Genomic DNA, 24,434 nt, shown 5'->3' with positions numbered 1-24,434 from the left:
CAGGGTTTATTTTTAGGGCTCGTGAGCTTGTTGAACTCTGGGATGCAAAGTGCAGACTCCTATTGTTGTCAGATGGCTCCTGTCCCGCAGGCAGAGTCAAGCCGGTGACTCACAGACGAGGGGGTGCCTTTGGCAACGGGCCGGGCTTTTCTTCCCTCCTCCAGCCTAGGATGGAGACAAAACCTCCAGTCCAAGGTGATAAAACTCGTTTGCAAAGCTGTATTCCAGCTTGTTGTGATTAAACCCCTCCTGTTTGTCATCAAAACCCCCCATTGCAAATCTGTTTGGAGAGCACCTGAGGGGCTGAGGTTGGGGCTGTGCAGACACCCGGGGCTGGCCCTGCTCCTGCTCGGGGCTGGCCAGGTGCAAACCAAGCCCCGAATGGAAACCTTGTTCCCTTTCCAGCAATCCCTGCCCAGAGCTGGGATTTATTAAGCCTGGAGCACGGAGCTGGACCGAGGCAGGGGTTTCAGGTGTGAGCTGCCTGGCGCTCACCCAGCTTGGCAAGGGGATGTGAGTACTGGGGAAGATTCAAGCCCAAATGTTATTTGGGGAAATTTATGTTCTAATTCCAACACACAGCCCCTCTCCTCTCTCTCAGCCTTCCTCCTTCCAAATCACACAATTGTTTAGGTTGGAAAAGACAACCAAGGTCGAGTCCAACCCTTAACCCGGCACTGCCAAGTGCACGACCATAAAACATGTCCCCAGATCCTTACCCTCCATTGTAGTACAAGCTACTCCTTCTAGAATTCCCTGAATTAGTTCCTGGAGATGCATTTGGGGTTATCTTGGACTCCTTACTCTTCCCCAGGCTCAGTCCTCGTGTAGCAGAGCTGTGGTGGTTTTTTAACGTTGTTTCTGCAGAGCACCTTGCAAAGATTTTGGGGGCTCAATCAGTTGTTTAGAAAGAAGCAGACTTGTGACCTTTTTGCATTTCTCAGTCACTTTTACCACATCATTCAGAGCTGGTTCCCTGGCATGTGGGGCTTCTCCTCCACATCACTGTGCCCTGGGCATCGTTGTGGGGCAGCTCTTCAGGCCCTGAGGACACAAACTGGTGCTGTCAGTGTGAATTATGCCCCAAAATACCCCTTAAACTGAATAACAAATCTCTGGCTCCAACACAGCACCTTGTTCTGTGGGAAAAGATTGATGGCCTGAGCAGAAGGTACAACTAAAAATTTGATTAAGTAGTAGTAAATAAGGCACTTTTGCTTTTAACAGGTTTATATGGGTTTAATGTTCAGTGACTTCTGTATTGAGAGGTCTGCTATTTGTTCATGATTAGTAACAATATGAATTTGCTGGTTTTCTTACTTCTAAACAACTTATGAGTGTTCCACTGTGCTTGGGCTCCTCACTGAAATGTTTGACCACTCAAAGTCCGAGGTTTTGGTGACAGACAAATCCTTGTGTGATTTTTAAAATCCCTAAATAGCCCGAAGGTCCAGCCCTGCAGTTTTAACACCAGTCCCAGCCTGGCTCAAGGCCATCTCAGTCTGTCACACACAGACCCCTCAAGCACCCAGGCAGTTGTTCTCACTATTTTATGGCCTTGTGACTGATGCACACCCTCAGTCTGTCCTGCTTTGTCTAACAGGATATGGTGAGAACTGTTCCTCCTCAGATGCTGCTTCCTTGATAACTGCAAAGGATGTTCTTAATACTTTTTATTCTTTGCCAAGGGCATGTTGCTCTATCAGCAGAAGGTGTTCTGAGAGCTGGGGTGCAAACCCAAACAGGTTCAGACAACTAAATAAAAGTGGAGCATGAGTCAGGCTCTTGGAGTAAGGAAGGTGAGTTTGCTGGGGGGTGTCAGAAGGCTGCACAGTGTGAATGATGTGTGCAGTGGGTTCAGTTCTATATTGAACAGTGAAATAGTGTTTTTTCAGTCTGGGTAACTCTGATTTGAACCACAGATATGCTGCCTTGGTGCTGGGCTTCAAGGATGAGATGGCTTTGAGGTGCTGGTGTTATCAGCCAGGGAATTGTTCAGGGGTTGTATTTGAGACTTCACAGGGAAATGAAAATCCTCCTTCCCCACACCCCTGCCCTCTGTTCTGAGAGGGGCTCTGTGGTGCACAAACCTGAGCTGCAGAGCTGGCCTAAAGGTCCCTGTTGTCCTTCCCCCATGGCCACCCTCCCTTCAGGGGTGCCAGAACAACCATGGATTGGTATCTTGGGGGTTGAGTTATGACCTTTAGGAAGATGTCAGAGGGTGAATACCCGGCTCGTGCCCATATTGGGCTCTGGGGTGAGCTCAAGGTCAGCATTCAGAACTAAAACTTACAGCTTTCCTGGTATTACGGGGGAAACAAGGCTTGGGCTGCTAATCCTGCGAGGAAAAACTATGGCTCTTTCTTAAATTAATGCTGAGCAACATAATCTGCTTAGTGAAGTGAGGGGGGCTTTGTCCCTGTTCCTAAATCCTGCCCAGAGAACTCTTTGCATCCTGTCCTGGGGGGCACAGCAGAGCTTTGGGGTCACCCCGTGCTGAGGGTCCTGAGTGTCCAGCAGGTCACTCCAAAAGCCACTTTCACTGGACCTGCTGCTGTCCCTGTTCTGAGACAGCACTTCTGGGAGGGGAAATCCCTGCCTGTTTGACAGCAAATCCACCCTCTGGGAATGACATGGAGTTACTGGGGACTCCTAAGGGACACTGGCCTTTGGGAAGGTCATCAGAGATGTTGTATCATCTCCTCAGTGTGCTGGATCCTGTGTTCCTTCACCAGCTGCTTGTCAGAGTCCTCTTTGAGTCCTACAGATTTTTACTGAGTTTCACTCCATCATCCAGCCCAGGGAGAGCTGCCTAAAATGTCCCAGGGATAGGTTTAGAGGGACTTAAAGGCTGAATCCACACAGCAGATCTGCAGTGAGCGAGGTGAGGAGGAGCAGACAGGAGCCTTTTGTCTTCCTGACTCACCCAAGGGCCAGTCCTTACTTTCATAAGTGGCTTGTGCTGCCCCTTTGCCCTTGGTTTTGTGGACATGCCCTGAAAGTTTGTAGTGACTCTACAAAGCTGGTGGAGCTGATGCTGTCCCAGGAGCTCTTGGCACCTCTCACCTGGTGTGGAGCCCGTGGTGTCACTCAGAGGAGTTCATGGTGGATGGATGCCGTGGGAAGGGCTGGGCAGTGGGAACAGGGAGCTGGCTGGGAGCAAGGAAATCCAGGATTTATGTTGTATGTTTAACAGCTGAGCATTGCTGGGTCCTGCCTCAGCTTCAGCTAACGGCATCAGCTTCTAATTAATTGGATTTTTGTTTTTAAACTCATGATTGTGGCATCTGCCTTTGCTGACAACAGCCCTTTGTCAGGGCAGGAGGAACACTCAGCTGCCCCTCGGCCAGAAAAACTGTGAATCCACTTTTCTACCACCCTCTCCTCCCAGCTTGGCTTTCCTGACATCTGAAAAATTACTTTTCCTCTCTCTGAATGCATAACTGGTTATTTATACACAAACCATGAAGTGTTTACTCCGTGTACCTGACCTAGAAAAAAAAGATCAGTCAAGACCTCTCCCACCAGATGTGTCAGTCAACATGTGATCTCCATATAATTTATAAGGTCTTAAATTACAAAATAATGGCTCTTTTCAGTTAGCATTTGGCACATGATGATAGTGTTACATTTTATGTGAGAATATCAACCACAGCTCTTGCCCCATAAAACTGCAAACAGAAATTTGTAACCATTGGCACTGGTTTGGCTTCAAAAAAGACACCCATTATACTGGGATTACAGTCCAGCCATGGATGTAGAGGCTGGAGCTTGTCCAGTCCCACACAGTTTCCCCCCCCTCTCTTTTAACATTTCCTTAACAAGCCCAGACAGTGGTTTCTAGGCTGGATTTTTCTCTCTTCCCTTGGATTTAACTAGAGGAAGGTCTGTGGAGCACACACTGAGCACAAGGTCTTGCAGGACTCTTGCAAATGAATCTGCAGCCACCACGTGTGAGAACAGCCCTGTCCCACAAAGCTCCCAAACCCCACAGAATCCAGGAATCTCATCTGGCTGCTTCTTGCCTGCAAGTGGGAAGAAGCAGCTTTAAAATCAGATTTACGAGGTGACAGTTGGATGTTGCCCACTGAGACCAGGCTGTGTGTAAACAGGTCCCTCATCTCTCTGTAAAACTGAATTAATCAGGGGTTTGCCTTGGAGAAGAACCTTTATTCATATACCATATATTTTTCTTGCAAATAGGAAGATGGGTTTTTAGACACGTGGGGGGATTGCTGGGGTGACCAGTGCAGGGCCAGGAGTTGGACTTCCATGATCCTGGTGGGTCCCTTCCAACTCAGGATTCTGTCATTCTAAATGCACCCTCAATTTTTAGTGAATCCTTCTCGCTCTCATTCCTTCTCTCACCCACCCCCCCAAAAATAGGGCTTGTTAGTGAATTCTTTCCACCCTCATTCCTTCTCCTATTCCTAAAAACACAGCTCTTGTCTCATTAAACACGATTTTAACAACCATTTATTGGTGGGGTGGTGGAGGAGGGTGTCCCATCTCTCACCCAATTTGGGACGTGTCAGAGTCGTTGGTGGCTCCACAACCCTCCTCCCGGGGTGAAGGATGGTTTGGGGTGAAGGATGATTTGGGGTGAAGGATGGTTTGGGGTGAAGGATGGTTTGGGGTGAAGGATGGTTTGGGGTGAAGGATGGTTTGGGGTGAAGGATGGTGTGCTGCACCTGGAACACCCTCCTGGGGTGGGAGCCTGAAAATTCCCTCTGGCCTCACTTTGCCCTTTGATGTGAAGTCACAGAAGCAGCTCCTCTGCAGTGCAGACACTTCGTGGGGAGTGCTGGAACGGGCTCACCAGCCAAAGGAAATATGGATTTGAAAAATCCCCCTGAAGGGTTTGGGTCTGGCAGGAAAGGGGCAGGGCCCTGCCTGACACTTTGCCTTGGTTAAATGGCAAATATTGCTGCTTCTTAAAGTCCAGCTCCTCCTTCTGCTGGAGGCAAACCCTTCCCAGCTGCTGAGAAATTCCCTTGTCCTGCCACATCGACCTCATCCACCAACTTGGGTGAAAGATCTCTCCTTGTTTTCACATTTTTCTACTTCAAAGTGCTCATCTGAGGGTTTAATATACAGCAAAACCCTCCCCAGCCAGTCTTGTGTGCAAGTTTCCAGCAAATCTCACTGTAAATTGGAACTGAGAGATGTGTAATGATACAGAATATTTTGGCTGCTCTCACACTCTCTGTATATAAGGAGTTGATCAAACACTGTTTCTCCAGTAGGAGCCAATAAGTGACACTTCAGGGCTGAAATAGGATTATTTCTGGGGTCTGTCAGCCTTGGTAAGCAACTGACTTCTTTATTCAAAGTGAATGCAGTGCTAAATAAATATTCCCTTCAAAGCACTAACATATTTTACAGCTGAATTCTTTTCACACTTAAACCTCTGTTGCTCTGAGTAGTGATCACATTGGACGTGCAGCTCTCACATCTCACGAGGCTTCAGCACAGACACTTAAAACACAGTTGAGTGGAAAACATCTGTTCAATTAATACTTAGTCTCTCTTTTTTTTTGGCAGCATAGTCCTAGAAGTAGCTTTATGCTGTCCCGTGGAAAAGGCAGATTGCTGATCTAACAAGTTGTAACTTTATACTTTGTCCAGTTTAAATTGTTTTCCTCACTTGTGCATCTCACACTTAAGAATGAATCAGCCTGTGAAGGTCAGCAGAACTTTGACTATGAACCAATAGCTGGAGAAATGAACCATCTGATCAAATGGAATGACTGCAGACAGTTAACTTTCCATATTTTTCTGTCATCTATAAAAGGAAATGGAATAAATGAATTGGAAAACAAGACAATGTTGCTGTAACCAACTAAGAAAAGAGTGCAGCAAATTGATTTACTGTTTTTGGAGAGTTACTTTGAGCCCTTTTAATTAACTGACTGTATAGCAAAACCCATTAAGCAATCACTCACAAGATTTTCTCCTAATTGGCTGCTCTGACACCAGTTGTCCATAATCCAGTGAGGTCACTGCTCCGTGGTCCTTCAGCTGCTCTTGGTTTCCACACAAGAGCTTTGCCCTTGGAAGAATTCTGGGGGTTCAGGCCCTTTTCCAGCTGACTTTGTATAGCCCAGCCCTTCCCAGAAATAATCATATATAATCCCCTGGAATACAAGACCCCGGGTGCAACAGAACTTTTCACTCTTTCCTTCTCCCTTGAGGTGGCATTTAAATTTAAAATAAATTAAAAGGCAGCTTAATCTTGCGAAAATGAAACTTATTTCAACACTGCATTATTAATTATGTTTTCTCTTATTATTTTTCTCTTCTGTCACCAAGCAACTCTTTTGTCTACTTTCAAAACAGTTATTTACACTTCAAACTTCTCCACACAGTAAATTCCTGTCTCTAGGAAAACCAGGCTGCACACTCTTGCAGTGGAATAAGGAAAAGCCACAAGCTTTTATTATGCCTTTTTAAGCAAACATACATATTGTGTGAAGTTACTGAGTTAACATACGATGATGCATCTCCAGAAGCCAGGAAATATTGGCAGGAATCTCCAGGAAAATGAAGTTTTCTATTTCCCAACTGGTCCCATGTCAACTGCCGGGGGAAGAATGCCAAATGTTGGCATTTGGGGATTCAAGTCGTTCTGTTTCCTCCTTGGTTGGTGCACGTGTTGTTGCCTATCCAGGATCTCCAGAGGGAGATCCATTGGGATTTTTGTGTTTCGTGTTCAGCCGTCGAGTCCGACGGGCCCATCCCTGGGTGAGGGTTTGTCTGGGGGTGCAGTCGTCCCCCAGCAGCTTTTCTTCACCGACACCACGTGTGAACCCACGTGTTGTGGAGCAGCTCTCCCACACGGGGTGTCAACCAAGAGCTAACGGGGGATAACTCCATGTGTAAACATCTCTCTAGAAATGGGATTCAGACGTGGGGTCTCCCCCGTTGGTGATGGCCTGGTCACTCAGCTCGTCCTGCGGCGCCGGCAGCGCCGTCTTTGTCAGAGGCGTCTCTGTCTTGAAAAGAGAATCCATTTTGATCTGGGTTTTTATGTTGAACGACTTCTGGAAGGACTCTGATGTGAAGTAGTAGATGAAGGGGTCGAAGCAGCAGTTCAGGGTTGCGATGCACAAGGTGATGGGGTACATGGTCCGTGCAAACCTCTCCAGGGAGCAGTTGGCGATGGCCTGGGACCGGACCAGGGCGTAGAGGAACAGGATGGAGTTGTAGGGCACGAAGCACACGACAAAAATGGCCACGTGCACAACGATCATCTTCAGTACTTTCTCTTTGTTTGTCCCAATCTGGGACAAGGTGGCGGGTTTCCGCAGAGTCCGGAGAACTAACGAGGAGCACGTGAGGTTGAGGAGCAAGGGAATGATGAACCCCACCACCTCAATAAATATGGTGATCTTGGACAGGTAGGTTTTCCAGATACGTTTGGAGAAACCCTCGAAACAGGTCGTGCTGGTGTTGGAAACATTGGTGGTGGAGAAGAGTGAAGCTGAAATCCCACCACTGAGGACCAGAATCCAGACCCCAGCACAGACTATGGCAGAGTTCCTCCTGGTCCTGATGGTGCGGGAGCGGAACGGGTACACGATGGCGAGGAACCGGTCGACGCTGATGCAGGTGAGGAACAACATGCTCCCGTAGATGTTGGTGAGAAAGGCCGTGCCAGAAATCTTGCACAGGCTGTCTCCAAAGGGCCAGTGCCTGTTGAAGTTGTAGAAGATTTTAAAGGGCAAGGTGAACACGAAGAGCAGGTCGGACACCGCCAGGTTGGTCATGAAGATGGCGGTCTCGCTCCTCATCCTCATGCGGAAGCAGAAGACGAAGAGGGAGGCACAGTTTGTGATCAGGCCGAGGATGAAAACCACGCTGTACACGGCTCCATACAGGTTGTACTTGAAGGAATCATCTGTCAGACAGGTATGATTGTTGCTGTGGTTTCCCATGCCAAGTTTGGGATGTGCTTCCAAAGGCCTTCAAAGTCTACTGCAGGGACATCCATAAAATAAGGCCGTGAGCTCGTCCCTTCCCCAAGGAACGCATTCCAGGGAGGCTGATGGACACTCTGCTACCACGGCTCCATCACAGATCCTTTCATCCTAAAGGAGAGAGAGAGAGAGAGATTTGCCATCAGTCATCCCAGGTAGTTGTGCAGGAGAACATGTTCTCTTCCCTTCCCAAATTAATGGATGTGCAAACCAGACCAGGAATTAATTTTCAGAGTAGCCTTTACAGATTCCACTGTTACTGGGATATTTTGAAGCTGAATACAGCACTTGTTGTACTCAGCCTTTCCTTTCCTTTCATCCCTCATCCTCCTACTGGAAGGAGAGTGATCCCTAATTCCAGCTTGCTGCTTAGAAACATATTTATTTAAAATCTGGGCTGGAATTGGCCCAGTGTGTTTGGAAAAAAATTGAATTGTGGACCCATGATATTGCCCAATCAAAGAGTCTGAAATATTCACCTAGACTTGTAAAAAGAGGTCAAAGAAGCTGAAAGTTTTCATGTTTGCTTTAAAAACTGTGCAGAAAGGAAAGTTCTGTGGATTTTCAGCATTTTCTGAAGCAAAAATATTAAAAGAAAACCCCAAACCTATGATAACCAAGACCTGCTTTGCCTTTTTTCTACTTGAAAGTAGGAGCATCCTTACACGTGTTTTTCATAGTGAAAAATTGCCATATTGTGCCTCAGAAATGTTTCTCAAAACACTTCCCAAAGTCGTGTTTGCCACTTTTGGAAATTGCTGCCTTTTTGTTTTCCTTAAAAACGTCTGCAAAAATGGTATTACTTCCAAAAGGACTCTTTTTGCAAGGGTAAAATGCTTCCCAAAAATGGATTCCTTAACATGTACTGACAGCTGCCTTTCTTTTTCACTCTTTCTCGAGGTTTGGAACCTGAAATTTGGGAAATCTCGTGTTGTAAAACTTTGTCCCAGCTCAGCAAGCTTTAGAGATACATAGGGTTGATGTAACCACATTGTTTGTTAGGAAAAAAGTGCTCTCTGAACTGTCTTGATCTTCCCTTCTTGCTATTCTAAGTACTTTTAATGCCTGTGAGGATAAACCCTTGGAAAGTCTCCCTGGTTGGAGCAGGAAGGGTTTGTGAGCTGAGGGAGGGTCTGGGAGTTGGATTGTGGGCACGGCACGTCTTGGAAACGTGGAGCAGAGCTGGGTCACTGAGGGAGAGACCTTTGCCTTGTAAACCACAGCCAACCAAATACTAAACAAAGTTTGTAATCTCCTTGTAATCTAAGAAACCTCTTAGTAGCTACAACTCTGAGGGACTTGGAGCCGAAACCCTTGTGAGGAGCAGGATCCTCTCCAGAGGGTGACCCCTGACAGCGCAGTTTCGACAGCAAACATGTCACTGAGTTGTGCTGAAGGTTGAAATGGCAACATATAAACAAATAAACTGGGGGAGAAAGCACGGATTTGGGACAATTTGGGATGCAAATGGTCAAAATCAGATGCTTTCCATATGTTTTCCTCCCGGGAGAGCTCAGGCTGACTGTTGTTGTTGCGTTTGAGCTGGCGGTGGATCAGCTGGTGGGATGTCAAGTGCTGGGGAAGATGGAACAGCCACAGCTTTGCCAGGTGGAAGGTGCAAGTTCTGCCCTCAGCTGGGAATGCCTGGAGAACCACAGGCTTCCCAAAACCAGTGCTGTGACCCAGAGATGAGGCAGCACCTCATCTTCACACCCTGTAGGTTAGTTGGACATAAAGCCAAGCAGCAGGAAGGGAGGGTGAGCAGATCTCCCTTCCCAGCTGGCTTTCAAGTGACCTGAACCTTTGGACACCCAAAAAGATGAGCTGGAGCCCTGTGGGAGGGTTGGACTCCAAGATCTCGGAGGTCTTTTCCCAGCTGAAGGATTCCCTGGCTCTCTGCAGGCTGGGGAGGGAAGGGGTGCTTTGGGTGGCTTTGCTGTGCTGAGCTCCAGAACACCCCGTGGCTCTCAGGGGTGTCTCTGTGCACACACTGCACCCCCCTGAGTCAATTCTTCCTTCCTTCTGGTGTCATTTTGAGTTGTACACTTGTGATGATGTCCAGCACCAGCAGATGATCAGACCAAGGGCAGATCTGCCCTTGTCTGGTTGATGTCGACAGTGTGGCAATGGCAGAGGAGACCAATCCCACCTTGGGGCTTTTTCTACAGCAGGGACTTCATTGTGCAGCTGCATAAGGACAGGTAGGGAGTAAACTGTTCCTTGCACCCTTTGGCTTGTGCTCATCTAGGAGTTTTTCCTACTAAATTCATGACCAAATGAACTTTGTTGTGAAGCAGCCTAAAAAAAACATCAAACATTTGAATTATGGAAAGTATAGCAGTAAAATCTCAAATGTGCATTTTCTTTGGATCTGTGGCAGTCTAAATAAGGAAAGGTCTTGCCTGAAAGTTAAAATGCCTTTGAGCAAGAACTTATTGGATTGAAAAGTGCACATGAGCTCCAACAGGAATAGCTGTGCCTTGGCTTAACCCTCAGCCTAAAGCATTAAATTCTTGGCTTGTACCTCCCCTTCAGTACAGAACTGCCTGTTATCTCCATCAGGAACACTTTTTGTTTATGCTGAAATGTGACCCCTGTGAGTGTGTGAAAACCAGGTGTGCCAGACTCTCCTGGTCCAGGCTTCGCATCTGGGTCCTGGCTGGGGAGGTTTGAGAGGGACTGGGTGTTCTTTGAAACTTCACATAGATGGAAACCCCGCCTTCCAATCTGTCCAGGGCTTTGGCAGCTCCTCAAGACACAGCCTGGCACAGCAGGTTTGAAACTCTCCCCTTTCCCACTGGCAAAGTGCTCCTTGCCTGACCCAGCTGCTCCTCACACAGGAGAAAAGATGCTGCCTCACTTTAATCTTTGCTCCCTGCTCTGCACCAGACAACCTCAAGGTCTTATCCCAGTTTTTTCTAGTGGGTAATCTCTGGGAATTGCCTGCCAGCAATTGTCTAGTTAACTTATGGGCTTTAAAATACAGCCTGCCTTGTTTACCTATGGAACCCTGAGGGGTTGAAACAAGCTGACAAGCGGCTTTGAAACCCAGCCATGTGCTTTAAATTCTGTAGTATGACTCTACAGATTGAGTTTTTGGAGTGTAAAATTCACTTTCCTCCCTTTTCTCTAGGGATTAAAGCAGTAGGATGCTCCTCATGTACACCACGGGCACCACTGCTATTGTCTTTCTGGAAAAGAGTAAAGAAATATATTTTAAAAAGCTGAGTTAAGTAAATATAAAGAAGACCACTTTACCACTCTGTATTTCAGGCAGGGCAAACCTTTAAATCCTATACTTAAACTGGAAGGGCAGTAAAGGAGGGCAGGGATGTGTTCAGCTGTTGTCAGAAGCAGCACCATAACAGAATAAATACCCTTTCCATTGTGATAATATTCAGAATATTCTCTCTCATAGCAGGGATGGTACAAGCAAACCTACAGCCACTATCACTTACTCATGTCACCCTGTTATTCAGAGTTATGGCTCAGCAGAGTAGCTCCAGGATTTGCTCCCACTTGCCCTTCATTGTAGAAATATCCCATCCTCCATGTACTGGAAAGAAAGGAAAACTTGTCCCTGTGACTTCCTATGGTGCCTGAGTATCCTGTTTACAATTCTTGTGCTTCCTCCTCCTGGCACCCCAAGAAACCTTCCAAACAGCCACGCTGCAGCTTGACTCAGACCAACAACTACCTGTGAGAACAGAACTGGCTGCAGGTGAAAGGCACACTTCAAAATGGAACTCTGTAATTCCATTGAGCCCATTCCCACAGATCCCATTCTCCACATGTCCAGCAAACTGAGGTCAGGAAAAACAGAGTGAAGGTCAGGACTGACGTTTTTTGCATCACCACATTTTCATTTTCTCCTGTGAGATGTCAGATGAGTGGAACTTTATCAGTGTGAATCTGCAGGACATCCATGTGTTCATTTAAACAACTAAACGCTGCAAAGCCTCTTCTTGTGAGGTTGCTACAGCCCTGAAGTGAAAACCTTCCAAATCTCAGGGATCTCTTGCCAGATTATGGCCATGTGAGCTCAGGTTATCTTTTAAATCTTGAGAAACAGAGGGTTTATAGGTACAGAAGCCAAAAAGTGAAGGATTCCAGGTGGGGATATTGGGAATTTGGGGGTTTCTCTGGGGTTTGTCCCCAAGTGTCTCAAGGTCACTTGTTGTGTTGTCTCAGCCCCTGACCTTGGCAATAAACAGGTATTTTCCTGGGGCACAGCACGTGCTTTGTGCCTTCTCTTGACAAGAACTACATTCACTGGAGGGTTTGCCCTTCCCTGGTACTGACCCCGCTGCTACAATCAGTGTGTGATGTGTAACTCACTCCCACCACCCAGCCCAGGTTACGGCTTTCCAACCACAAACTCATTCCTGCAACTTCTTGGGGTTTATTTCCCTCCTTCAGTCAACTTCAGTTAGGTAGAAGGCTCAAAAAAAAAAGGTTTTGTTGGGGGGGGAGATGTTTGATTTTTTGGAAGATTTTTGTAGAGATGATAATTCTCTGTAAGGCTGTAGGACTCAAATTCTTCCAGGCAGGAGAACCATAAGGAAGGTGAGATAAACTGCAGCTGTTTGAGTAGATAAGATGGAAATTGTGTGATGAAAAAGAAATTCTACCTGAAAAATTATTTGTAACTCAGTTCCTGCAATGGGATCTCCACTGACTCATACTTTTGCTTTTTGATAAAAGTTTCATTGGACGTTTTTGGTTGTAGAGAACTCGGAGAGAATCAACTGAAAATGGATATAAGGACAAACCTCTAGTTTGGGGCAACCTGGTGGCTGATCTTCCCCTGTTTGAGGCTGTCAGGGTAGTAACTGGTTCTGCACAGCTCTGTTTTCCCAGTGTGGGCTTACAGAAAATTGGACCAGCCCGAGCAAGTGATGCTGGATCTGGAGAAATGTCTGGGGATGGGAAATAGTTTGGGACACCAGTTTTGGGCTTGGCTCTTAAACTGACCGGTCTGTGGTCTCTCCATCCTCCCCAGAGCCTCTTGCAGCTTCCCAGTAACCTCCCCTGGTGTGGTGGGAGCAGGGAAAGGGTGGGATTGCAGGGTGGGAAGCGGAGCAGCTGCCTGTAAACAAAGCTCTATTGAGGATCCGAAGCGATGGGAAGGAGAGAAATGCTTTAATCTCTTTCATTTCCTAATCCCAAGTGATGTATTCGAGAACAGTAGGACAGGAGCAGACAGAAGTGTGACTTTGAAGTCCGGGGAAGGTTTGTGGAGCTTCAAAGAGCCTTTCTTGCCTGGTTTATCGAGTGAATGCCCGGCCGGTGTGCTGGGGAAAGGGGACGTTTTCGGGTGATTAGCATAAAAGACAAGGCAGGAAGGGTCTTATTCATGGCTTTGACACTTATTGTGCTGAGGTCCTTCAGTGCCATCGGTCCCGACACTCCCCGGGATTTGCTGTGGGTGGAACAAGGTCTCCTGTACCTGCTGGGAAGGTGGAATTGTGAGTTACTCGCTTCAGTCAGGATTCACCAGCTGCTTTTCAAATGCTCTTTGATAGAAAAAAAAAACCACCAAAACACGGGACCCCGAGGCGTCTCCTTTCATTCAGCCACCACGGGAGAGCCCCAGGACCCGCTGGGATGAGGTGGGAGAGCACCGGCCACTCCCTTCTCCTGGGGTGGTTTTGGCTCCTGGGGAACCTCACACACCCTCCAGGTTCAGCACAACCTTCTGTTGGGAACGAACTGCAGCAGGACCCCAATTTAATTCTCCTCTAGGATGGAGCAGGGAGGAGGAAACCTGAGCCTCTCCCGGAGCGAACCCTAAAGGCGCTTTGCTTTTTTCCTTTCCTTTTTTTTTTTGTTTTTAATTGCTCAGCACCGCCGTTGTCTCCTCACTGTCCTCTGAGACTTACAAAGCATTTCCTGCTCGTGGTGCCTTCTCTGGGCTGTATCTGTTTTGTATTGAGCTAATTAAAATGTTTCCTTCAGAAGAGAATAGTGAACTGCCTTACCCCACATTCAGCCACTGATCCTCAGGGCATGACTCTCTTTTTGTTTTCACTGAGAATGTCTCTCTCCATTTACATCACCCCTTTAACCCTTGACGGGCTCGGCTTTCCCCATCCACTGCAGCTTCCAGAGGGGCTGGTCCACAGCCCTGAAATGCTGGAACTCACCCCAAACTTCCCAGCAAAGTTTACATTATTTTTGCTTTGCCCCTGTGGATGGAGGGCAGCAGGAATGCTGCTTGTTTTGACCCCCAGGGCTCTCACCGAGGGGGGATTGCTGTACAATAGCATGGCTTGATTCACTGGAGAAGATTTAGATGCAAAGAAAAGCTGATGAACTGATGAAAAGCAGAGTTACTCTGTCTGACCAGGTCGTTTTCCCCCAGGAATAATGTTTGTAGTGGAGGTTGCTGTGTCTTTGATGTTGCCCTGTTTATTTACAAAGCGTGGTTAAGAAAAAAACATAAAAAATAAGCGAGTCTTGTTTCCCTGAACCACTGGGGACTCCAACAACAGGCCAAGGTTTATTTGCTTACAGTTCCAAAGGCTTTCCAGTCAGGGGCCTGCCCAACAAGCTTCCTTTCTTCGCTTTCCCTGACACAATTTCCAGTGGTTCCTTGGTGACTGCTTGGCTTTTTGGCTCCTTGGTGCCTTTTCTCAGCCACATGAAACCTCCTTTCACCTGGCCTTGTCCGACCCAGTGGGATCCTCTGCAGCCCTTTTGCTGAAGCAGGAGAGCTGAACTTTCACCTCTTTATCCCAAATTTATGGGCTTTTTTCCCTTCCCTGCATCCATTAGCACCAACAAGCTGCCAGCCCAGCAGCACAAACACCTATCTCACCTTGGCCAGCTGAGCTGGGTGTGAGGGGCTGTGCTTGGTTTTCTTGGGGGGGCTGGGGACAGTCTTTCCATGGGGCTGGACACAATCCATGTTTAGGACCTCAAGGGATCTGTGCCCTGCAATTATTGACTGCAGGGAGTTGATAAAATAGGGCTTTATTCTCCTAAATTGGTTTATTCTGTGGGGAAAAGGGAAGGTTTGAGACTCATAAAATGGTTTGTGTTGGAAAGGGATCTTAAAGCTCATCCAGTCCCACCCCATGCCATGGGCAGGGACACCTTCCACCAGCCCAGGCTGCACCAAGCCCTGTAACCTGGCCTTGGACAGAACTCCCTCTGACAGAGCATGGATGTGGCATCACCAGCCTTGGTTTCATCTGCTCCATGGTCTGTCCTTGCACCTGGAGATCCCCAATTCCTTCCTGGAGCTGCTGGATTCCCTGTTCCCCTCAGGACAAGTTCCCCAGCAAGGAATTTGGAGCATGACTGGGGTTTCCATGTCATCTCCCTCACCTCACCTGTGTGGAAAAGCATTCAGGTCCTGAAAAATATCCTGTGGTGTCTGATGGAAGGGTGTGTGAGGGAGCACAGGGAGAACCACAGACAGTGAATTTGCACTAAAGTGTTAAAATAAGTAAGAAATGACTCCACACTGCAAAAATATCAAGTCCCAACCAACAACAGATGTTTCAGCAGTGAAGTTTCTTAGAAATCAGATGGCTAACCATGAGTTGAGAGCAGGGGAATGACATTTTGTGTAAGGGATGGATGCTGCTTTTACTGCTAAATATGGTGATTTCCACTTGCAAAACACATGCTGGGGTAGAAGAGGGTGCCTTATCTGCAGGTTCAAGACATGAAAATGGGAATATTATTAGCTGAAAATATGAGGTGTGATGTGGCTGTCTGTTCACAGCCATAACAGGGGCTCCAAGTACGATGAGATCGTGTTTTGTCCAGAGAAAGAACCTGCTCTGCTGCCAGCACCCACCTTTGTCTCGGGGCTCAGGGACTGATGAATGCCCCTTAATTCCACTTGCCAAGATAAAGAGACTTTTCTTTTTTTGCAAACCCAACCCATTACAAATAATTCAGCAAACTTTCCTGCAGCTGGGGTCAGCTAAGGCTGGGTTGGCTCTGGAGCTGGGTGGATCTTTACCCCCTTTTATGGGGCTGAACTGGGAAGCTGGTGCAGGAGGAAGCCTTGCAGAGCCACTGTCTGCTCTGGGAATAAAGAACTCCTCTTTTCAGGGAGAGAATTTCCCTTTTGTGAAAGGTGGTGGCTCCTCTTCCCTGAGACTAAATCGGATCCTTATTTAGGGAGGAGGAGCAGAGTGAGCCTCTGCACACACACTTGACCTGGAAAGACCTCCTGAGGGTGGCTGTGTGCTCCAGGAGCCAACCCAACCCATCCCAGGCTGTGATGGGATGGCTCACCGTGTCTTCCTGGAGCACTGTGAGCCACCAGGCTGGGACTACCACACCCTCCACCAACACTCAGACACCAGGAAAGAGCCCCAGATCCCAAATATGCTTTAAGCAGAGTCAGGGACAGCTGGCACAGCTGGATCCTGGACACTGGAATCGATCTCCATGGCTGCAATGGCCACGCTCCAAGTGCCAAGGCAGCACCAGCAGAACAGAATCCAAATTGCTTTGCCACGTACCCTCCCACAGGGCACCCTTTCCTCGGGATCTGACCCAAGGTCTGGCTCAAATTGCCTCAATTCCTGCCCTGGTGCTCCAGCCATGAGGTCACAGCTGGAGGGGGGAACCATCTTACAGCTGGGAGTGCATCTTCTCCCTGCACAGGGAACGTTTCCATCCCAGCTCCTCAGGAGTCTGAGCTGCAGGTTTGCACGTTTTTGTGCCTCCTTAGGATGCTCTGAATGAGAGTTGAGGGGACTTGAGGAGTTACTTGTGTCTGTGCAGAGCTCCGAGGAGGATTCTCATTTTCAGTCATTTAGAAATGTGTGCTCAGCCTCCCCTCCCACCCCTTCCTCCCTCCCTCTCATGTGTTTCAGAATTTTCTTTTAAAATCCAGAGGCTTTGAACCCCCCAAAGCACCAAGGTTTCCTGCTTGGTTTGTTTTCAGCTTTGGGAATCCTCCTAAGGGAAAGAAGATGGAAAAGTGCTCTGAGGGGGGAATATCCTTATCACCCAGCTGTGAACTTTGCACTTCCCATCCTCTGGATTTTACTGTTCTGCTCATGTAGGGCAGCAACACAAAACCCACACACGACTGTCTCCTCTCAAACAAAGATTAGGGAATGTCATTAAAATCCTAAACTTTTCCTGCAAATTCTTTTGCAGTGGGCTTATATTGTGTTAAATCCTCTTTCTTCTAAACAGCTGAATCTTTAAATCATGTGCTCATCATTCATTTTACTTCTGACACGAGGTTTTCTATCTGCTTAGAGCTGTATTTGATTTTTTTTTCTCATTGAATTTTGCAGCTTAAAAGGAGTAGATTTTAGCCATAAATGAAAGCCAAGGTGATACATTTTTGTTTTTTTCAGGTTTTCGGTCTAAAAATTTATAATTTGATTCCTAATTTTAACATAGCTCACAGGAACCAGCTCTCCATTACACGAAGCTGAAAACATCTATCATTGTAAACTGAAAGTCTACACTTATGCCACATTTGCATACCACCCCTTTTTAAGCTTCAAGTGTCTTTACGATACTGAGTTCAAGTACAAAAGAAAGCTGGAACCAAGGGCTATTTTTCTCAAACACAAAAGAAGCAACAGCACAGAAAAGTCCTTAACTTGTCATCTGCGGTGCCACAGCGAGGGTGACGGGGGGAGTGGTAACGATGCCCCTGCCAGGCTGGGGAGCAGCTCACACAGCGATTGCTTCCCAAAACTTGGAGCTCATCTTTCCCCCTTTCAGCAGACCCGGCCGCCCTTCCCGTCCCAGCCGCCGGGAGAGGGAGAGATCTGCCAGTGTAGGACGAACCTCGCTAATCCCGGCTCCAGGACAAACCTCGCTAATCCCGGCTCCAGCCCATCCCCGCTCCAGCCCATCCCGGCTGGTCTCACCCCCCAGATCCATCCGAGCCTGAGCTTTAGGAACCACCGCGACCCTGCCCTGAAATCCGGCTGCTTTTCCCTGACTTGGGAAGGGTTGGGAGCAGGGACTTACCAGGGCGGCACCATTCCCAGGGCTCGCTGGTTCAGCGGGATCCCGCCCTGACAGCCCCCATGGATCCTTTGTGGAAGGCGGGCCGCGTTATTCCCACGCGGAAAACCTCCGGGATTGCCGGAGTTCAGCCGTTCATCCCTAAGCCCCGCGGTGGGTGGCAGCCGCTTCCCGGCCTTTGTTCCGACAGGGATCGGCGCTGCCGAGCTCTGCCATCGTGTCTTGGGAAAACGGGACGCAGGAATGGCCCCGATGTCTGGGCAGGGGGAACTCTTGGGGGTCTCCATAGGAAGCGCTTTCCATTGGGCAGGGATGTGTTATTAGCGCTGAGCCCGCCCCCGGCGGGGCTCTGTGGGTCCCTCTCGCGGGGCAGTAGCCCCGGATTCCCTTCCAGAGCCTCTCCCAGTTCGGAATTAGCAGTTTAAGGACAGCCCGACAATGAGCAGCGCGGATTTCCTGAGCAATTAGCTGGTGGACCCGGCCTGGGAGAGCGTGCCCGGTGGGAAAAGCGCTTTAGAGCTCGGATTTTCCTTTCCACGGCTGCAATTGTTTTGCCTTCCAATTAAAAAAGTGAGCAGGAGAGGGGGGAGCTGGGAGTCGGGAAAGCAGTGGGTAAGACTGGGAAGCTACAGAGCAGAGCTGGCCATAAAAATAAAATATCTTTCTGAAGAGATTTAGAAAGGGGTTGTTTGTTAGGTTGGGGTTTGTCGTGGGGGGCTGGGTGTTCTATCTTCTCAAAGGAGCTGACTAAAAGTCTGGGCTCTTTTTCCCCAGCAGCTTGCTCTGAAAGCGCTGGATTCCTGCTGGAAAACCGGTCAGCTTTCCACTTCCAGGGTCATCGTTCCAAGTGCTCCAGGGAAGCGTGGCTGTGTCCGCCCGGGAGCTCCCCCGGGAGCCGCTCGGTGAATCTGCCCCCCAGCACAGCCCCCGCCTAAAAGCTGTTTATTTTTCTCTCTTACCTTCAATATCAGCCCTTCCACTGGGCACGAGGATCTTCTGGCAGCAGGAACAGCTCAGCGGCTTCATTTGCTGCAGCCGGTGCCCCTTTATTTCATTTTCAGGCTCTCTGGTTCCATAGGTCTGCGATCCTGGGGCTGCTGCTAAAGCCCAGCCTCCCACCTAACGCGTCTCGCTCGCATTGTGTTTGTCTCTCCTCTTCCTCCGCTCTCCTTGGCTGTTCCCACAGGCAGCCAAGGCCAGTAAACAACTCATTGTGAAGCTGGAGCTGATGTTATTCCTTGGGCTGGTGGCCGCGGAGTCGCCTCTGCAGCACCAGCTGCTGCCACAGGCTTTTATCCAGCCATGCAAATAACTTCCTGAATATCTCATGTAACAGCCCAACTGCAGGCTGCAAAACCTCAGCCTCGCGGAGCTCACGGTTTAACCAAACCTAAAAACAGGAGCGTGGATTCGGATTGAAAATGGTGCCGGGGCAGATGTTTCCTGCTCCTCAGGGTCAAAGGTCCATTTTACTTGTTTAGCTGCTGAAGAGACAAAAAAAATGTGGGTGAATGATGAAGGGGTGGCCGAAGGCATCGGGTGTCACTGGTCACAGCTGAGTGTGGGGGCTGGCAGAGGGCTCAGGATGTAAAATCCAGTCTCGTGGCTTTGGGCACTTTCGGGCTGGTTTTGTGGAAATCCTGATCCCCGGGGAGACGAGACTTTCACACCCATTCTTATGCGAGGCTGAGAGCTCTCAGTGGGGACCGATTAACCAACACCTCGGCGATTGAAATCGCCCTTTTTGGGGCAAAGGAGGACGCGGGAGGCCGGGGGTGCTGACAGAGATTAGAACGAGCTCACTGAAACCCTTCGCCGATTAACATCTTCTGTCTGAACTTCCCAACTACCAGAGCTGGGCAAACCCATTAGAGAGGCGACTGGTGACTCCTGGAAGATTAAATACGACATAAATCTTACAACAAAACTTGTGTGCCTCACAGCATTTGGGCAGAATGTGGTGACTGTGCCAGCTCTGCTGCTGGAAGGGACCCAGGCAGCTGTGCCTGGTTGGGATGTTTGCTTTCTCTCCGGAGTTATTGGTTTAATTAAAGACTCCTAACAAAAGTCTTCAGCTGTTGGGAACTTCAAGGGCTGGGAAAACTCCTGATAATGTTACCTCTAATCTGTCAGGAGACTGGGAATGGTATTTCTGCCCCTTATGGGGTCCATCCTTCTAAACCATTGCAGTGGTTCCCGCTTCATGTCCATCTGTGGTTGGCATTGAATCCAAAAGCATCTCTAGTGAGCAGGTTATTCAGTCACCACTTATTTTGGGGCTTGTTTGGATTTTTTTTCTTTAGAAAGGAGCATTTATTTCTGCCAAAACTGGAAACTGGAGAAGTGGAATCTCTAGGTTGACCCATGATGCCACTCTCCAATCTCTAGAGATCACACACACACACAAAAAAAAAAAAGTAAAATCTCAACCTTTTTCCTTATGGAACATAAAATTTTTGGTGTTGATGAGAAAGAAAACATCCCCAGAGCAATATATTCCTGCTGCCCTGCAAGGCCCATTTCTCAAAGCAACACACACACAGGCCTTTATCCTTCTCCACACCGGCTCAAATAGGCCAAAAGTTGTGCTATCAACCCACTCTGTGTTTTTTTTCAAAAATAAATAAAGTACAAACATTTCCAAGGAAGTGCCCTTAACATGGGGTTTATTTGCCAAACACGAAGAAAGGAGAGGCTGCCTCTCTTCTTGGTTACAGTTACAGGCAAGTGTTTTCTTTAAGATGGAAAAACAATGAATCGACTCCTGGGCTCTTCATCTCTGCTCAACCCCTTTGGGGTCCCCACCCTGATCCCATGGTGCTTGTCCCAGACTGGGGACAGGGAGGGATGTGGTGAACTCTCCTTGTTAAAATATTGGCAGCACATCAATAATCTCGGGTTATTTTGGAAAACAAGGGAAACTGGGCTGTTATCTTATTGGAACCCGAGGCTGCTGAGAAGGCACAACGTGCTTGAGCAGCAGTTTTCCCCCGTTTGCAGGATTTTCTGATACCCCACTGCTATGATGCTTCTGGGATGTCTCTGTTTGTGTCACTGCTTGGGTGGCTTTGGGACTGGCATATGCACTTTCCATGGATTTCAGCCACACAGGCATACCTGAATTTAAGAAATAATTTTGCATTTCCCAGCTTAATTCTTCTGCTGTCAAACCCAGTGAATATTTTCTGTAAAATGATGCTTTGTTGTGCCAGTTTTCCTACTTCAGGGCCCTTAGGAGCACTCAAAGGAGCTAGAAAGCAGAACCCAAATCAAAATGGCATGTAAAGGCCACTAGAATATATATGACAGAGGCATTAACTTGTCCCTTCCCTCCTCTGTTCATTGGCAGGAATCGTTTCCTTCCTGTGCTTTCCTGCAACAGCAGAATTCATTTGTCATTGGGGAGGTAAATATTTCATGGCTTTGGTTCATCCTGAGGCTTCCATGGAGCCTTCCATCCAGAGAGTCCATGAACAAGCTAAAAAGGGTGCCAGGAGTGGCTCCATGGCACCAGGGGGGTTTAGGGACCCTGCCTGGGGAAGGAGGTACCCCCATGATGCCAAAATACCAACTCTTTGTGCTTCAACTCTTGGATTTAGGAACTTTACCTGTCTGCAAGACATCCACGATATCTTGTGTCATTCTCTCATCCAGCTCCCCAAGCTTTCACTTTTAAAGCAGCAGCTTTAGGACCACAAGTCCTGTGGGATAATGTTTAATGTCTGGGTGATCCCAGAGGGTCGTTATTGGGATGATTAAACCAACAGCTTCAATTCTGTTTGAATGGGCCTTTTCACTGAGGTGTTTCCCAGCAAAACTAAAAGAAAAAATTGGTAATACTGGCATTTTCTTGGGGGGGGGAGGAAAGGAAAAAAAATCACTTTACAGAAGCTGCAGTTGGTGCTAGAAGAGATTTTAAAGGAAAATTCCTGAGCAGATGTAGCAGAATCAGGTTGGAGCAACCTGGTCTAGTGGAAGGTGTTCCTGCCCACGGCAGGGGATGGAATGAGATGAGGCTTTAATGGGACCATTCCATGATCCTATGACTCTGTAACCCTCCAGGAGCTCCCAAATGCTGTGGTGTTCACCAATTCTCGATGGTTTGTCAGGGCTTGCGTCTGAAATCTTTTTTGAAGAGTTTTATAACAGCAATCAAAAATCACTTTGGAAACAAATGGAAGTGCAAAGCCTCCTCCTGTTCAGTTTTTGGTTTTTTAAATGTACATTTAGAAGGAGCTTTTTAATACTTTTAAGTGCTGTGGAGAGATGGCAGAAAAGAAAAATGAAAGCAAGTGCCCATTTGAAGCAGTCCCCTTGCAATTTTTAAAAGGCTTCATTTAAAAATCCTGGTTTGTTATTTATCAGCACTTAACATTCCATTACTTCCCTATCCAACAGGACTTTTTTCCTAACAGATGCCAGGATTTTTCTTCTCCAAATGTTTAGGCCTTTCTGTATTAAATGCACTTAAGCAAAGGCAGTAGATCATGAGCTGCTGAAATGTGTTTCAGTGTAGGAAAAGTAAACCAAAAATTCGTGTTGTTTGCTGGCTCAGGCAAATTCAAAGCTCAAGTGGCACCAGGGCCTGAACCTGAATATCCTTCCAGACCTTGTGTTTTGTCCTCAAGCTTTCCTTTTATTTGCCAGGGGACTGCCACCCTCTGGCCAGAGCCCTGTGTTTGTGCCCTGCCTCTCTCCCCTGCTTTCCATGTCCTGCAGTAATTAAATCTGGCTCTTCCAAGGTTGTCTCAGCCATTTCAGAGCCTTTAATTTCTCTTGTTGATGGAGAAGGGATTCACTTTGCAGACTCATTCTTCACCTTCCCCATAACCTGGAGCGATTTCCAATTTGCACGACCAAATCTAGTCCCCAGTGTCTCCCTCCAGAAATCACATCCAGGAGTCACTCCTGGCCAGAAAGACATTCCTGATTATTCTCTCCTCCAGAACAAGCTCAGACACTCACTGTGTCCTAATTTGCTGTGGGATCTGGGTGTGTTGGTCCTTTTTCCCCAGACAAAGGGGCAGTTTCCCAGCCCTGCAGCCCCAGAGCTGGCGGGAACGGGATCTGTTTTTTTGAAAGAGGCACCAGTGATCCCGAAATCCTACCCCTGGGAGAGGGAGCAGGTGTTTCCCAGCAGAGCCTCTGCCAGCACCAGCTGAGCAGAGCCTGATTCCCAAGCTGTGACATCCCTCCTGTGGTGTCTGACCATGTCCAAGGGGACACTGGAACGTTTCCCTTTGTGCTGGGGAGCAGAGAAGGTTCGAGTGAGAATTAGGTGAAATAAAGTTGGTTTCTTCTTTTTGTCTGAATCTCAGTGATATCCAAGCAGTGGCTCCTATTCCAGGCATGGTGGAGCCTGGTTTTTTAGCAGGGGTAGTGGAACATGATCCTGCCCATGGCCAGGGGCTTGGAACTGGATGATCTCTAAGGTCCCTCCCAACCCAAGCTGGCAGTGCCAGCAGGAGGTCCCGTGCTCATATTCCATCCCTCCCAGCCTCCCAGGGCTGATGCCAAGGGGTGCCTGCAGTCAGACTGGAACAGGACATCAGCAAGTGCTGGTCTTTACTGGATTAACCTGAATAACCAGGAGGATTGGGAAGCATGAAGAGCCATTGCAGGGCAGTAAATGAAGAGAAGCCCAACAGGAGATGTCCAGGCAGAGCAGGGGCAGCATCTGGGAGCACTGGAAGGATATTAAATTTCAACAAACCCAAAGGCCACGAGGAGTCAGTGAATATATTCTGTGTTCTGACAGCAAAAAATCCGGGTTTGGAAGGGTTGGAGCACCCAAACAATTGGAGGCACAGCCGGGCAGGAGCACAATCCTGCTGGGATGAATAGAAGGAAGAAGCAGCTGAATATCAGGAAGTTCTCTAACAATGAGGAGTGTTGAGCCTCAGTGGAGGCTCCCAAGGGAAGTGGGAAAAGCCCACATGGGCTGAATAATGGAAAACTAGACAAAACCATGGTGTACATACGATGGAAAGAAATCCTTCAGCACAGTGATGGGCAATTCTTAGTGAGCAGAGCACTGATGTTGTTGATAATGTCTTTAGGTGCATTTTTGAGTCACAGATTTAGAAGAACCTTGGAAAGCAGGGAGCTGGGATGGGAGGTCTCTGTGCAGGTCCTCTCCCCACAAGGTAGAGATGGAGAGGGGGGAGAGGTCTTCTCCATGGATGCCCCTTTTGACTGTTGGAGAAATTCTTTGCTATGGCTTCACTCTGCCGGAGGGCAGGGTCGGGTGGGATTTTGGGAAGGAATTGTTGGCTGGGAGGGTGGGGAGGCCCTGGCACAGGTTGCCCAGAGAAGCTGTGGTTGCCCCTGGATCCCTGGGAGTGTCCAAGGCCAAGTTGGACGGGGCTTGGAGCAACCTGGGCTGGTGGAAGGTGTCCCTGCCCATGGCAGGGGTGGCACTGGATGAGGTTTAAGGTCCCTTCCAACCCAAACCACTCCATGATTCCATCTTAACCCAGAAGACTGTTTGGA

The 24,434-nt window shown here is 48.2% G+C and overlaps 1 protein-coding gene across 5 annotated transcripts; it reads right to left on the bottom strand.

The window, feature by feature from the left end:
- Window positions 1-5,276: 5,276 nt before the first annotated feature.
- Window positions 5,277-19,227, bottom strand: LPAR4 (lysophosphatidic acid receptor 4). 5 transcript variants are annotated; one of them, XM_064669557.1, is made up of 3 exons: window positions 18,902-19,227; window positions 12,752-13,431; window positions 5,277-8,090 (listed from the first exon to the last, which is right to left on the bottom strand). In XM_064669557.1, the coding sequence occupies exon 3, from the start codon at window positions 7,935-7,937 to the stop codon at window positions 6,891-6,893; it is 1,047 nt and encodes a 348-aa protein (XP_064525627.1). In that variant the 5' UTR covers window positions 7,938-8,090; window positions 12,752-13,431; window positions 18,902-19,227; the 3' UTR covers window positions 5,277-6,890. The 5 variants fall into 5 exon arrangements, with proteins under 5 accessions (XP_064525627.1, XP_064525630.1, XP_064525628.1 ...); XM_064669560.1 differs by having other exon boundaries at window positions 12,752-13,428; XM_064669558.1 differs by lacking the exon at window positions 18,902-19,227 and adding an exon at window positions 17,946-18,672.
- Between the last annotated feature and the right edge of the window lie 5,207 nt (window positions 19,228-24,434).

This window comes from Pseudopipra pipra, chromosome 13 (assembly GCF_036250125.1).
Source record: "Pseudopipra pipra isolate bDixPip1 chromosome 13, bDixPip1.hap1, whole genome shotgun sequence".
Taxonomy (NCBI): domain Eukaryota; kingdom Metazoa; phylum Chordata; class Aves; order Passeriformes; family Pipridae; genus Pseudopipra; species Pseudopipra pipra.
This window is presented reverse-complemented; position numbering and strand designations above follow the sequence as displayed.